The sequence below is a fragment of the Poecilia mexicana genome, unplaced genomic scaffold (genome assembly GCF_051168715.1).
Source record: "Poecilia mexicana isolate PSO_F unplaced genomic scaffold, ASM5116871v1 scaffold_20, whole genome shotgun sequence".
Taxonomy (NCBI): Eukaryota; Metazoa; Chordata; class Actinopteri; order Cyprinodontiformes; family Poeciliidae; genus Poecilia; species Poecilia mexicana.
The window spans coordinates 25,445,666-25,460,761 of NW_028263389.1; the positions used below are offsets into that span (position 1 = coordinate 25,445,666).

The following is a 15,096-nucleotide window of genomic DNA, read 5'->3' on the forward strand; positions in this document are numbered from 1 at the left end:
TTCCTGACTTCACTCTGTCTAGCAGCATCCTCCAGGTCACTGATGAGGTCAGATATTTGGGACATTACATCACCGCTGACCTGTCTGATGATGGAGACATTTATAGGCAGCATTGTACTCGATATGTACAAGCTGATATTCTTCTTCGGAGGTTCTCCATGTGCTCAGCATCTGTCAAAATTGCACTTTTTAAAGCGTACTGTACTCCAATATATACATCCCACCTGTGGCGGTGTTGCAGGAAAAGCAGTTTGAATAAACTTCAGGTCGCTGCTTAGGGTGCCGCGATGGAGTAGTGCCAGTCAGATGTTTGTGAATGTCAATGTACCAACCTGCGCTGCTGTGCTTCGAAACATTATGACCAGATGTATGTGTAGATTAACAGACTCTGCAAACAGCATCATTCAGACATTGACCAATCCTGTTCAAAGCTCAGTGAGATTCTTCTCCAGTTTGTGGAATCATTGGCACTTTAGTTTATATGTCAGTGATTGATTATTTCATTATATCTTTTTATTTTTCTTTCTTTTTTTATTGTTCTTGTTTTGTCTGTTTATGGACCATAATTGTGTCTAAATAAATAAAGAGATTGATTGATTTATGGTGGACTAAAAATCGATGGGATAATGCTATCATTGTTAAAATGTAAAAGTCCCATAAAATCAGTAGCATTTTTTAATTCCTTTTGGATGGCAAATATTTGCAATGAGAGGGTTGGTGTTGCTGACAATAATTATGAGTTGTCTAGATTATTCTTCTAAGAATATTAATCTAATTCAAGTCACTTTATTTATTAAAATGCCAAATCACAACAAATGCCATCTGAAGGCACTTTACAAAAATAATTTAAATTCAGTCACACATACATTCCAAACATGATCCAAATTAGTAAACAGTGTAGTATGCTCAATTAATTATTCAAAGAAATTTAAAAAGTCTACCTAAGCAGATTGCACTGAATCATTGACATGCAGCATTGACTTTATGACAAAAAAAATCTTTAACAAATGATTTATTTATACATGCAATAATCTCCCAATTTACATTCATTAAATTCCATCTGAAAGCACAGTTTCAGATGGAAACAAGGACGGAAAGAAGACACACAATGTCTAAGCATCTTTTGAGCCGTTTCTGATCAGAAACAGCAAAACAAAAAACATGCAAAAGTAGGATGATATAATCTTTTCTTTTTGGACATATAAACATTTTTTTTCCAAGCCTTGCATCCAGAATACATCAAACATTTCATAAACATTTTACTAATATTTTAATTATTCAAAAAGTGGAAATATTGCAGCTAATTGACATGTATTTGTTTTAAAGTGGAGCCTGTGACTTCAATCATCCCAGCAGTAATGGGAATCCCACCACGTCTTACTTGATGCCTTTACTTCTCAGTACTTTACTCAATGTCGTCAGGTAGTTTGCATCAGGGTAGTCATCACTGAAAAAACATCATAAGGACACTGTTAATGCATGTTTTTGCTGTATGCACACATTCAGTAAATCACAAATATGATGATGTTTTTTCAGCTGCTGAATCTGTGGAACACAAAAATAATTAAAAACAAAGTTGCTACATCACAGACTAAACTTTGGTAATTTTACCTTTCAGAACTGAATAGATCTAGTGTGACAGATTGCCCTGTTTTATATCACATTAGCTTTGTGAGAGATAATATAGATTTGAAACCACATTTTTACATGTAATTTATATAAAACCAAAACTTTCTAATAATTTTAGAAATACCTCAATATTTTGTTTAATTGAAATTCAGAAGTTTCCTTTCCTTAGAAATGAATTTTAGACTGTGTAGTTTCGAGCTTCCTTTCACAAGTTTCTCTCAACAGTTTGCTGTATTTTGGTTCTTTTCTCCTAACAAAACTGGGTGGAACTGAGTCAGATTTGTAGTTTGCGTTGCTTTCACACAGCTTGATGTCAGTCACATTTACTGGAAGATATATTTCTGATGCCATCTATGTTGTGAAGTATAGCAGTTCTTTTAGCAGAATAACACCAACATGATGATGTACACTGCATACTTAATACTTCACAAGTACAATGACCTGAATGTATCTCCTCCAAGTATAACAAATGTCATTGTGGTCAAACACACAGTTTTGTGAGACAACAGTCCAATAATTAAGGTCTTTGTTCCTGAATATATTTAAATCTGGAAAATGGCATATGTTGCTTTTGAGGTAATGGGTTCTTCCGGAGCAGTCTTTCAGTGCATGTTGATTCAGACTCATTTAACTATGGATAAGAATACTGTCCAAACAGCTACTGGGGTTGATTCAAACATTTCACATAAAATTGCATTCATCTCCAGGACACAGAACTGTCTCCTTCCTTTGGTTTGATGGTTGGACACTCTCATGGTGCTTACCCTTGCATCGAACTATACGAACTTATAGCTAGAGGCAGTGACGTGCGGTGAGGTTCATTGCTGGTGAGGCACTGACTTATGACTTAGACACCACACATGTTATTGGACGTACGGAAATTTCGCTCAGGTATACAACGCTGGGGGGCAAAAAGGTTAATCATTTACATGTCATCCATAGCCGCGTTAACTCAGTGAAACTTAGAAATGTAGGTATTAATTTCGTGCTATGATCCACAGCAAAGTGATCTGTATTCGTCAAGCTACGCAGATTCGTTGCCATAGCAACTGACAACAATGCCACTTCATGTTTGAGGATTTAACACCAAAAAACATTCAAGAATTTTGCACACAGAACATTTAGTCTGTTGTTGTAGGACGTTTTAGGATTAATGTTTTATTAATAAATAATTGCTGTGGTAGATTAGCTACCGCTTCTGCTTTACTGAATTATTTAACATTAGCAAACAAAACGCACATTTCATGAAAAAAACAACAACAACAAAAACATCTCATTGCTGTCTTACCTTTATCTATCAATGAAATCCATGCACCGCTAATTCTGCACAAAAATATCCGTTCATCCAAACCCGCGTCTATCCGCGGCATGTCTTTTCTACTGTGAGAATCATAAAACTGTCTGGAAGCAAAACTTTCAGCTCCGGTGTTGGTCTTCCTTAGTTATTATCTCCTGCTTCAATTGAAAATCCACTTTAGAAAACTGTTTAAGTGTAGAAATGTAGTCTTTCATGTTGACGTTAGAAGAGAGGAGAAAACAAATATATCGCTGTACTTTACTTATTTACTGTGTGGCTAGCTCCATGGCTAGCTCGCTGTCTGTTACTCTGCAGTTGTGGAGTCACAATATCTGGGATCATGAGCGCCCCCAGCGATGAGGCAAGAGAACTGCCTGCCTCACCTCGAGTCTGTTCTTTGATCGCTCCTCCGCACACAAAACACGATACACACACAGTTGGTGACAAAAAACACTGTACATTATATACATAAGCTAAATTATGAAAAATCAGTCCATATATTAAATGTTTTTTAGCTATTTTATTGCCGGCGTACAAACAGGACGAACTTGCTCCCATAGAATGGCAGCCAGTGCAGTTGGCGAGAAGTTGATCAGTCCAGGTGAGGCTCAGTTCACTGCTGCCTCACCAGCTTCGCTTCTGAGCATTTGAATGGGAAAATGGGAAAATCCAGAGATTTTGAAGAAAAACTAATCAGAATTGGTTAAGCTAAGTAAAAAATAGATACATTATAGTACAAACCACAGGGTGAAAATAGCAATATAAATGATTTTATTATTATATATTATTTTTCCATGATGACAGGTGAGGCTCTGCCTCACCTGCCTCCCCTGACCGCACGTCACTGGCTAGAGGCAGTGCCATAGTTAATATGGATCTTCATCATCTAGAAATTGGACCCCAACATTGTCTGATATCAACTCAATAATGTTAACTTACATTATGCTTCCTTCTTCTTCATGTTGTATTTTTAGTGGAACAGAGGCTGGGGTGATAACATCTTCTCCACTTTCATTGGTAGCAATGGTAAACAAAAGCTGCTGGTTGAAGGCCTTCTCCAGCAAAGTGACGACAGTCCGCCCCTCATGGTTTTCAGGGAGGTATGTACACACCTGTCTCTGTGCATATGGCTGGCCAGGGTGGGGGTGTTTCTCCTTGAGTTAGAATAAACAAGGTTTTAGTGGTAAAATAAACACATTATCCACAATAAACCTTTATAGCTATTAGTGATGGTTGAATTATTTAGATATGTTTTCCAACAAAATCACTTACTTGCACTAAACAAATGTTTTATATTGTAGATTTTCATTTGTGAATAGATTAATCTTATCAAAGGTTTTATTAATAAAATATTTTCTCACTCAATACAGATGGTAAAAGAACAAAATTAAGTATGCCCAAAATGTTTTGTGTTGGCAAGAAATGGATCATGTTTGGTCTGTTGAACTGATTTTTTTTTTGCTTTGTACAGATAACTGGGTCCTGTTCACCTCATAAAGCTCAGCCTTTCAACAGGGTTGTGGTACTAGTGAGCATGGACTGCTGTCTACTTTTCTTTTAGATTAAGGAGTTGGTGTATTCTGCAGGCATGTAGCACAATCAGGTAACTAGTTACGTCAGTTCTTATAAAAATTCTGTATATATTAAATATGACTTAAGAGAAATTTAACTTTATAATTTAACACCTTTAATTTGGTCCTTTATCTCTGAAACTCTTGCACGTTCTAAAAATCCAACTTCAGGAAGTCATCACATAAAAACTTCTCTGTCAAACTTTAAAAAATGTTTTATACCAGTGTTTCATGGAGAAGTAGCTTATCTTGACTTCAGTGGATGTCAAGTTCCACCAGGTGTTTGCTAATTGCTGATGGCTAGTCTGGAGAATCTGAGTGTTATGCTTGTTGTGACAGTTTACAAGGTTTATTTTTTAAGAGGTATCAGCAGGGGTGCAGTATAGGGGGTAAAGTCATGACAATTATAAGGGCCTCTGACCAACAGGGGGCCCTCTGCAATTTATTTATTTATTTTTTTCTTTTTCTGTTCATAGAAATAAAAATAAATGGGGCCCTGTCAATTACAAAATTAATTATATTGTGTTTTCAATCACAGTCTCATGTGGTGCTGCTCATCAGCTACCAATGACAGCAGATAAACATTTTTACTGTAATGATAAGTTGTTTCTCCACTATTGGCACATTTAGCAGAGAATGAATGAGGTTGATTGACAGCACTAATAGCGTCCACTTGGTTCTGATTGGTTGTTTTTGGTCAGAACGTTGCATTACTTTAGATAGTAATAGTTCAGGGAGGAGATTGATTGTTTTCACAGATTATCTGTCTCATAACAAACTGGCACAACATGGTGACAGCTTTAACAAATATGGAGAATTTTTTTTTTTAATTAAAATTATCTACTGCAGCTTGAATAAAATGCAACTACATAACATTGTTTGAGAAGTCTGGATTGCTTCATGTATATTTTGCATGTTGTCTGTAACTGTTGCTCATGGAGAGACATTTCAGTAATCTAAAACTGATAAATAAAATTTAAGCAACTTATTTGCATACTGTTTGCAAGTATACATACAATATGCATTTTACTGTTGCATGTAAAATTCACTAGCAGTAAATATTGTGCTATTATCAGTATTGGACCAAAGAAAGCAAGGCAGATGCAAGCCTTTAAAACTGCGACGCTTTTGATGAATCAAATAGAATCAAAAAATTGTGACAGCAGCTACATGGGGGGGCCCAATCTAATTTTTTGTCATGGGGCCCAAGATTCCTGGTGGCACCCCTGTGTGTATCCCTCCTGACAACTAGGATTTGCAGAGTTTCTTTACCCTGGCAATTCACACAAAGACCATGCACTTTCAAGGTGTGTCATGCAAAGAATGACTTTTTTTTTCTTTACACACACAAAAAATCATCCACATAATAATTTTTGTCAGTCTTGCATTTTCATAATGTCCATGATGAAATAAACTCAAATCCTTTCTTCACAGACAAAAACAGTGACTCTGTTCCTTCCACAAAGTTCATAAGTAAATTTGAGAAAAAATTTGCCCCACAGAATGAAAGGTTATGTCTCACAAAGGAAAACCAGTCATCTATTTCTCTTCTTATCATCATCTTAATTAACTTTTAACTCAGTGATGTCACATGCTTCCAAGACTTCTGGTTTCCACATGGAGACTTCCACGTAGTTTTATTTTTGTTCTATTTTTATCAGTCCACAATGATTGCAACCACACAATGACAATGCAATTGGGAACAGATGAGGGATTACACAGCCTCTGACTTTATTTTAATAGTTCCTGCAAAGGACAGCATCACTGGTGGAAAGGTGGAGGCAGTTGCTGCCATCAGGTCTGGAGGGAAACTGTCATCTTTACAAACAGGAAAGTAACCACCTTGAACAACAAGCCAATCAGGTGAGTAATGGGAAGACGGTGTGATCAAGTGTCTGAAAGTGTGAGGACCGGAGAGGCCAAAGGAGAGAGGAAAATAGTTCAACTAGCTCTGTGCATCACGTGGGTAGTCACACTGTGGGGTGGAATCTTGGAAGCTGCAGCTCTGAGGAACAGCTTAGTTATTTAAAGCAGAGCTCAGTCCCATCAAGTGTTTTGCACATTTTAAATTGTCACTGACACAATAGAGCCACTTATTGCGAGTAATTCCAAAATAAGATGTTGCAATCCTGTAATTCTCATTATCTCATAATTTCTGATCTCTTAATTAAAAGATAAGGTGTCTTTTTTTCTTTGGTGAATGTAATGTGCTTCCATAGAGTTGATTTATAACAGAAGGCAACTTGCTGAAAAAACTTTGTTCCTTGTGTCACGCCATCTGATGAACAACTTTGAAGATGCATCTAACATACATTATATCCCACTAATATTTTTATTCTTTCAGGATACAACACATTTAGTGTAACTTCTCTGTGAAGTCTTCTCTGTGAAATAATACCAAGCTAATGTAAGAGAGGAAATACTATTTATGGAGTTGCTTTTGCGAAAGGATTCTTGGTATCTCTCTGGGTCAAACTGACCTGACATGCTCCCTTTCCTTGCGTGCAAAGCACAAAGTTGGACCAAATATGACTTGGGAAGGATGCTATTTGGATAGATAAGAACAACTCGTGATGGATTGGCTTATTTGGCAATTCTGAAATGGAGCAGATGTTGAGGTTGAGAGGTCCCAAATAATTCTGAGGAAGTCCAACACACACTCATGTTAGGATACTATTCGTTGACTTTAGCTCAACATTTATACCATTTTCAAGGAGAAGCTGATAGTGAAGCTCCATGACCTGATACTTTCATCGTCAGTGTGTCTTTGGATCAGAGACACACCACATGGCTGTGGATTTTTTCAGGTTCTTTTTCCACTGTTCATCCATGGTTGTGTAGCCATCCACTCCTGTAAAAGGGTTCTAAAGTCTGCAGAACCAAGCTACAACTGTAGTCAGTCTGATAACAAACAATAATAAAACCCTGTAAAGAGGAGACCCACTGTCCCGGTGGTCTTCACTGAACAACCTGGTACTGAACACCAGCAAGACCAAGCAGGTCATAGTGGACTTCAGGAGTTCCAGGAGGACGGTGCACACGCCACAAGCAGAGGTGGTGGAGTGCGTGGACAATATCAAATTCCTGACCTGGTCACTGAACACCTCTTTTCTGATGAGGAAGACACAACACAGACTCTTCTTCCTCAGGAAACTGAAAAGGTCTCAGGACAGGAGTCTCTGCTCAGCTGCTCAAGAACTTTTGTAGGGCCGTTATCGACAGCATCCTCTGCCTCAGTATGACTGTGTTGTAGGGCAACTGCACAGTCCAGGAAAAAAAGACGTGGCAGGGCGGTGAAAACTGGATCGTGGGAGTCAGTTACCAAACCTGGACTTAATATACACTGAGCACAGAAAGAGTTCAGACCCCCTTTAATTTTTCACTCTGTTTCATTGCAGCCCTTTGCTAAAACAAAAAAAAGTTCACATTATTTCTCATGAATGTACACTCTGCATCCCATCTTGACAGACAAAAACAAAAATGTAGAGATTTTTGGCAGATTTATAAAAAAAGAAAAACTTAAACATCACATGGTCATAAGTATTCAGACCTTTTGCTGTGTGTCACTTTGACTGCTGGATGCTCTGCATTCAGGAAAGGAGGTGAAGCAACAGAATGCAGTTGAGATGGATTTATTTGAAGCTGCAAGTCACATTTAAATCAACAGCCATTTTCACAGTGAGACAAAGAAGCTGGCTTTTATACTTTGGGCAATTCCACTCATACCAGGTAAAGGGGTGATGCAATAAAACAAGAAACAAACACTACTTAGACAAACCTAACACCAAAATAATAAATGGTACCAATAAATATTTACATGCATGCAAATCATTAGGACTAAACTAAGATCAACCAGAGAATAAATTTAACTTAACACCTCAGAGCATTACCCCACTTAATTAAAAATGGTATGCTCCAGGAGCTGTTTAGCAGCACCTGGAGTACTTGTCTTCCTGCTGCCCCATTCTGCTGAGGAGACGCACCCAGAAAGGTAAGTACTCAAGCAATTAGCAAACTCAAATTAAACCAATCTAAATCAGAAACAAACTGTCACTTTCCCCCACATTCTCCTTGAACAGGAAAGATGGCCAGTCTCCCTACCCAAAAAGAATGTTCAACTAAATGTCACAATGTAACTGAAATAAAGAACTGAAACAAAACACATTTAGTCTGTAAATAAATATATCAATAATCATTTATGAGTGACGGAGCCCTGGTCTCCATCACACTGTGGCACTCATGTTTAAGTCACATGCTGTCCATTTATTCTGATCCTCTTTGAAATGGTTCTACTCCTTCATTGGAGTCCAGCTGTGTTTAATTAAACTGATTGGACTTGATTAGGAATGGCACACACCTGTCTACATAAGACCTCACAGCTCACAGTGCAGGTCAGAGCAAATGAGAGTCAGACAGAATTGTGGCAAGGTTACAGATCTGGCAAAGGGTGCAAAAAAATTCTGCGTCATTCAAGGTTCTTAAGAGCACAGTGGCCTCCATGATCCTTAAGTGGAAGAAGTTTGGGATGACCGGAGCTCTTCTTAGACCTGGCCATAACTGAGCAATCGAGAGAGAAGAACGTTGGTGGGAGAGGTAAAGAAGAACCCAAAGATCACTGTGACTGAGCTCCAGAGATGCAGTTGGGAGATGGGAGAAAGTTTCACAAAGTCAACTATCACTGCAGCCCTCCAGCAGTCGGGCTTTATGGCAGAGAGGCCCGACAGAAGCCTCTCCTCAGTGCAAGACATATGAAAGGCCTCATAGAGTTTGCCAAAAAAAAAACACATGAAAGACTGTTGGACTATGATGAATAAGATTCTCTGGCCTGATGAGACGAAGATTGAACCTTTTGGTGTTAATTCTAAGCGGTAGGTGTGGAGAAAACCAGACACTGCTTGGCACCTGCCCAATACAATTAAAATTTTTCTTTAACAAATTTGCAAAAATGTCTACATTTTGTTTTTCTGTCAAGATGGGATGCAGAGTGTACATTCATGAGTAATATGAACTTTTTGATTTTAGCAAATGGCTGCAATGAAACAAAGAATGAAAAATTTAAAGGCGTCTCATCACATTTCATACCCACTGTATCTTGGCAAACTAAGGCCAGTCGTATTGCTGCTGATCCCACCCACCCAGGACACAAACTGTCTGTACCTCTGCTGTCTGGTAAACGGTAAAAGTACATAAAGACCACAATCACACAACTATAGAACAAGAGCTGCGAATCCAATTTCCACCTTCAAACCCCTCTGTCGACGTGCAGACAGCCTCGCATGCATTAGCTGCGTCCTTTAGTAACAGACATGTATGGGCTTTATTATTTATTTATGTTTCATTGAGGATACCACTGCAATTTTATGTTCTATTGACATGACAACTAAAAAAAAAGGTAATGTTTCAGAATATTTGTAAAATATGTGGGCTGGTGTTAGACACTTACTGTCTGTATGCCTTTAGCAAAAATATAAGTGATCTTCAGTGTGTTGGCATCAGGGAAACCTGGCATTTTTTTGTGGAGAATCTCCAAACTCATTTTGCCTTCAGGTTGATAAAAATTTGATGATGTGGTCCTCCAACTCATCCCGTCATTTACTGAACAAAAACAATAATATTGTCAAATTGTCAGAAAGAAATCAGAAGCCAATATTGGAAATAATAACACAAACCAATGATTAATGAGGTGACTGACCTCGTTGTGCCAGTGATTGAGGACCCTGTCCTTTCAGGTAGCGATTACAATGGAGTGTGTCACTGCTGTGACTGGAACCCATTCTGAAAACAATTGAACACAAACATGGAAAAAGATCCATTTTCCTGTCTTATGCTGCAAAACACCCAAAATGCTCAGTAATTCTTTAGTAAGTCTGTACATTTTTATATTGCAACTTCAGCAAATAAAAACAAAGTGCTTCACAAAAAATATAAAAATTAAAACATGATTAAAAAAGACAAATGATAAAAATTGTTTTAAAAAATATTTCTTAAAAGAGCTGAAGGTATGTTTCTGTTTGTTTTTTATTTTCCTTATGTTTTCTGACTTGGCAGTTAAGTCCATGTTTCCAAAGACATGAAATCCTTACCTGAGTTTTCCCTTCTAATTCTAATTCAGGCCCCGTTTACACGACAATGATCCAATGAAAATGGAATTTTTGTTTCGTTTCTGTTCACACATTTACATGAAGACGTTCTAATTACAATCTTTGTTTACACAGTAACGGTACGCATCAAAAAGGTGCAATGCTCTTGCCATGCCACTAGTCAGTGATAGGTTCTTTGAAACTAAGTGTGCATGTGTTTAAAAAAAAAAAAAAAAGATCTACTTGAAAGCACGTCGATTCGCGTTTCCCCATCAGGTACCATTCCCCCAGATATTGGAGGAAAACACGCACTGTGAGCGTCTGATTAGGCACAATTGGAAAAAAAGTGGGATAACGTTGCTGAAACACCTTTAAACTTTCACGGTGTTCTCTAGGTAAGAGGCTGAACAAGCAGCCTTTAATTTTGCCACCTGGGCGGTGGAGCGGTGAAGAGACGCTGAGGGAACCTATCTGATGGGGAAACAGTAACACCAGTATTGTGAGTAGTTTCTTCTTCTTCAGTGGATTGTAGGAAGCAGCTATGTTTGCGTCATACTATGCATGAGCTGGGGATTCTCTGGAAGAAAAGATCCGTTTTCTCGGTTTACATGACAACGGAAAACGGTACGTTTCAGAAACATCGCACTCTGGAACCCATTTTCAATCTGTGCCGTTGTCAGAGAAAACATTCGCCATTTTCATGTAAACGGACACTACAAACACAACAAAACTCTTCTGTTTTCACCTGAAATTGTTGTCATGTAAACGGGGCCTTAGTCTCAGCCAGAGTAAATAACCAAACATTTTTAGGTGTATTCCAATTATGTTGGTGGTATAGGAAAAATTTTCAGAACTGTTTCTTCCTTATCATCCATCCATGCATCCATCTTCTTCCACTTATCCGGAGTCAGGCAAGTAGGGAGTAGGGAGGCCCAGACTTCCCTCTCCCCAGCCACTTGGGCCAGCTCCTCCAGTGGAATCCTTCCTTGTTATAGGATTTGTAAACCTGCACTTTATCCACACTGCAGCAATCCCAAATTGTCCCCCTGATTTGACCTGAGTGATTTGAGTATTCAGACTAGATTTAGACTTTTTTTTTTATCAATGGCCCTAATCTTCTCAAGTCACTTGCGGCCTGTTGTCGGACTTCCGTAATCATCATGGATTGTCCATAACAAACAACATGTTCAAGCATCAGGATGTCTATATATGCTCTTGGTACCAGGATGCCCTAGGTTGCAGTTTGATGCTCTGTCTCATCTGATCTGCCACATGTATTGGACACTGGCTCTGATGGTGGAGGAGGAAGCCGGTCAGACCTGGCAGGGCCAAATGTATTGTGACAGTCTGCTGGGAACATCTGGCAGAGTCTCCTGTGAGACGGAGCTTTAAATTCCACCTCCAGGAGTGCTTTGAACATGTTCCACCAGAGGTGGAGGACACTGAGTCCAAGTGGGTAAAACGATCACAAGTGAGTGATCGTCTTGCTCTTGCTGACTAGTAAAACACAGCCTCTTTGAAGCCACCTTGGATCCAAAGTAAAGTGCGGTCTGCTGTCTGTGTATATGGTGACAGCAGGGCATCAGAAACATTTGGAATGTGGGAGGGACACACTGGTTAGGGCAGAAGTGACTTCTGCAAGTGACTTGACTGGTCTGTCAAGGTTCTCATTTTAGCAGCAGTTTGTGGACTATATCTTTTATTTTAAAAATATCAACTTCCTTCAATGTTCGACTTCTTTTCCGGTCTGTAGTTCAATCATACCTATTGCAGTTGCTTCAACTGATCCACTAGCATAAACCAGAATTCTATAGCATCAAGAAATTGTAATCACCTATGACCTCAGTAAATACTAACATTTGCTGCACTGACCTTGTTCACATAACATCACTATCTTTAGATAGTGATGGATACAAAAACAACTCAACTGTTAAACAGCTAGTTGGTAGCCTAATATTGCTTTTATTTAGTTGATTTTACTGCAAAAATTGTTATAAGGGGGGTGGTGTGGGGGCTATAAAGAGAGGAAAAATTCTTGAACTTTAAAAACCTTTTGACTCGTTAAATCCTCTCTTATGCCCGGGTTCAGAAAAATGCTGTGCGCAAAGACTGAGATCACGCAGAGATAACAGCGTCACAATAATCAGCATTTATTCAAGACAGATGCATACTATCACCAGACAAACACATCACAAAACATCAGAAACCTCAGAGCACAAACAACACATGAATTTACCTGAGAGAGAAAAAGACAAAAGATGGAAACGACAAACAAAAAGCAAAGACGTCTTTGGAGAAGTTGCAAGAGCAAAATCTGATTTGTTACTTCTGTGTAGAAAGTTTTATCCTCTTGTATTTAATTTATTCAAATAAGGCGTATCTTTGCTCATCCAACCAGGAGCTATCTCTGACCCTCTATCTGAAGCCTAAAACCCCTGCTGTGTTTACAGCCTTTCACAGATGAGTGTGAAAAGCTGGAAATTCTCCTGTATTGTTTTCCCACAGACAAAAGGCAGTTCAAACGATCCTAGCAAACCATCTGCTGGAACTACAGGTAACATAAAGGTCAATAGGCCAGAATACATTACTAATTTCAAAACCACAATTTAGGCCATTTGAATCAAGACATGTTAAGTTCTAAAACTAGCTTATTTTAAATTTATTTTCTCAACAGGGCACAGAGGTTAAACACAACCCACATAAGGAGGCCGTAGTCCTCAACACGGCCGTCACAGGCTCAATTCCCGGCCTGGTGACCTTTGCTGCACGTCTTCCCCCTTTCTCTTTACCTACTTTTCTGCCTTAGCACTTTCAAATAAAGGCCATTAGAGCCAAAAAAAAATTGATTATAAGGTCTTGTGTGGTTAGTTGCACAAACAGACAAGGTTGACAACCAAGCTTGTCATTTTATTGTAAACCTTTTGATGAAAGATGAAGGAGTGCTTAAGGACTGAATGAATAAATTTCAACTGAAATTAGGGCAGTATCGATAGCTTCTCTATTCTAGAAATTACTGCATGACACTAATTAGTGGTAATCATAGCGATGCGGGACTGATTACCTGGAAACTCCCTACTGACAAATTCAGAAAAAATATAAGAACTTTCGTAAATTCTCCAAACTGTTCTTCAGTTAAAGTTGTTTATCTTAATCGTCAGTTTCAAGATTAAGTACAAATATTAATTACCTTTAATCTTGTATAAAACAATAGACCAAAAAGAGCTAATGCTTTGGCCCTACTTTTTCTTCATTATATAATCTCTTTTACTTAAGAACACGTAGCATAAAAAAACATCTTTTTTTACAAACATTAAAAGCAGACATATTAAAACTGACATTTCAAAAGGGTTAGCTCTGATGACAATGGTACACTAGTATAACTGACACAATTAAAGTTTCAGATAATAAAAAGCCGTAGCACTATCCCTCCTTTTATCATTACAACAAATCTGTAAACTGCGTGTGCGTTGTTCGTGATGTTATCTGTACCTGTTGAAATGCTCTTCTTATCCACACATTAGTAAAGACTTCTTTTTTCTTGAGTCACACTGGAGGTTAGGGGTTTAGTTTGATGCTGGTCTGAAACACCGGCGACAGAAAGTAAAAAAATAAAAACAAGGAGAGGAAGTGAGAGAGAGATAGGCGTGTCCACCTGCTGGATTTTGTGAAAGCATTTTTACCTGTTTTACTGGTCTTACTGCTTTGGGAGACAGCTGGGTAGGTGCATGTGTGTGTGTGTGTGTAAGAGAGAGAAAGAGAAATAGTACAAAAGTATGGAATTTGCTCATTTGTAAGATTAGAAGGGATCTTCATTTCAGAAGAAATGCTTATTTCTGCCACATTTGAACTGAATTAACATCCTTCCACATATTAAAACATTAGAACTGGGCATTGCAATGATGGAGGACCGATGAGGGGGACCCATATACGGAGGCCTCAGACCTCGACAAGGTCGTCACAAGCTCAAGTGCCACATGTTTTCCCTCTCTCTCACAATCCACTTCCCTGTCATGTCAAACAAAGGTCAGTAGAATGAAAAAAAGTCTTTAAAACTTATTAGAACAGATTGATACGTATAAAACTACATTTTCAATACAGTAAATTTAGATTTTTTTGTAGAATGCAATTCTGTCTTTTTTCATATTTTCATGCATTAACTTGTATACAGTATATAGTGAGAGTTAGTGCTGTAGACTCAGAGTGAGGTGTTTTTTTTTTCTAAAAGATGAGACACAAAGCACATGTAAGGAATAAAGCTTAACAAAAGAAAAGTGCAGAGAATAATTTGACTTTTCTTAGTTTGCTTTTCTTGTCTGGATTAGTAGAGTGAGCCAGTTAGGATTTAGGACAGAAGATAATTATTCCACTGGCCACCTATTTTCTTGCTATCTTTAGTGTCCCCCAGACTTCACAGCTTAAGGTGGATTACTTTACTCTGCTCCAGAACACACAAGGTAGCTAAAAGAAGTCAGACTTTTGTGTCACAAATCCCCCAAATTTTTAATGAAATCCTTTCTAT

At 38.3% G+C, this 15,096-nt stretch overlaps 1 protein-coding gene across 1 annotated transcript; it reads right to left on the minus strand.

Annotated features, from left to right (window-relative positions):
• Nucleotides 1–770: 770 nt before the first annotated feature.
• On the minus strand, nt 771–14,211 carry dtx3la (deltex E3 ubiquitin ligase 3L a). The gene is made up of 5 exons (XM_088001353.1): nt 14,067–14,211; nt 10,190–10,272; nt 9,941–10,092; nt 3,866–4,080; nt 771–1,447 (listed from the first exon to the last, which is right to left on the minus strand). Exons 2-5 carry the CDS (start codon nt 10,269–10,271, stop codon nt 1,378–1,380), a joined length of 519 nt encoding a protein of 172 aa, XP_087857479.1. The 5' UTR covers nt 10,272; nt 14,067–14,211; the 3' UTR covers nt 771–1,377.
• Nucleotides 14,212–15,096: the final 885 nt, after the last annotated feature.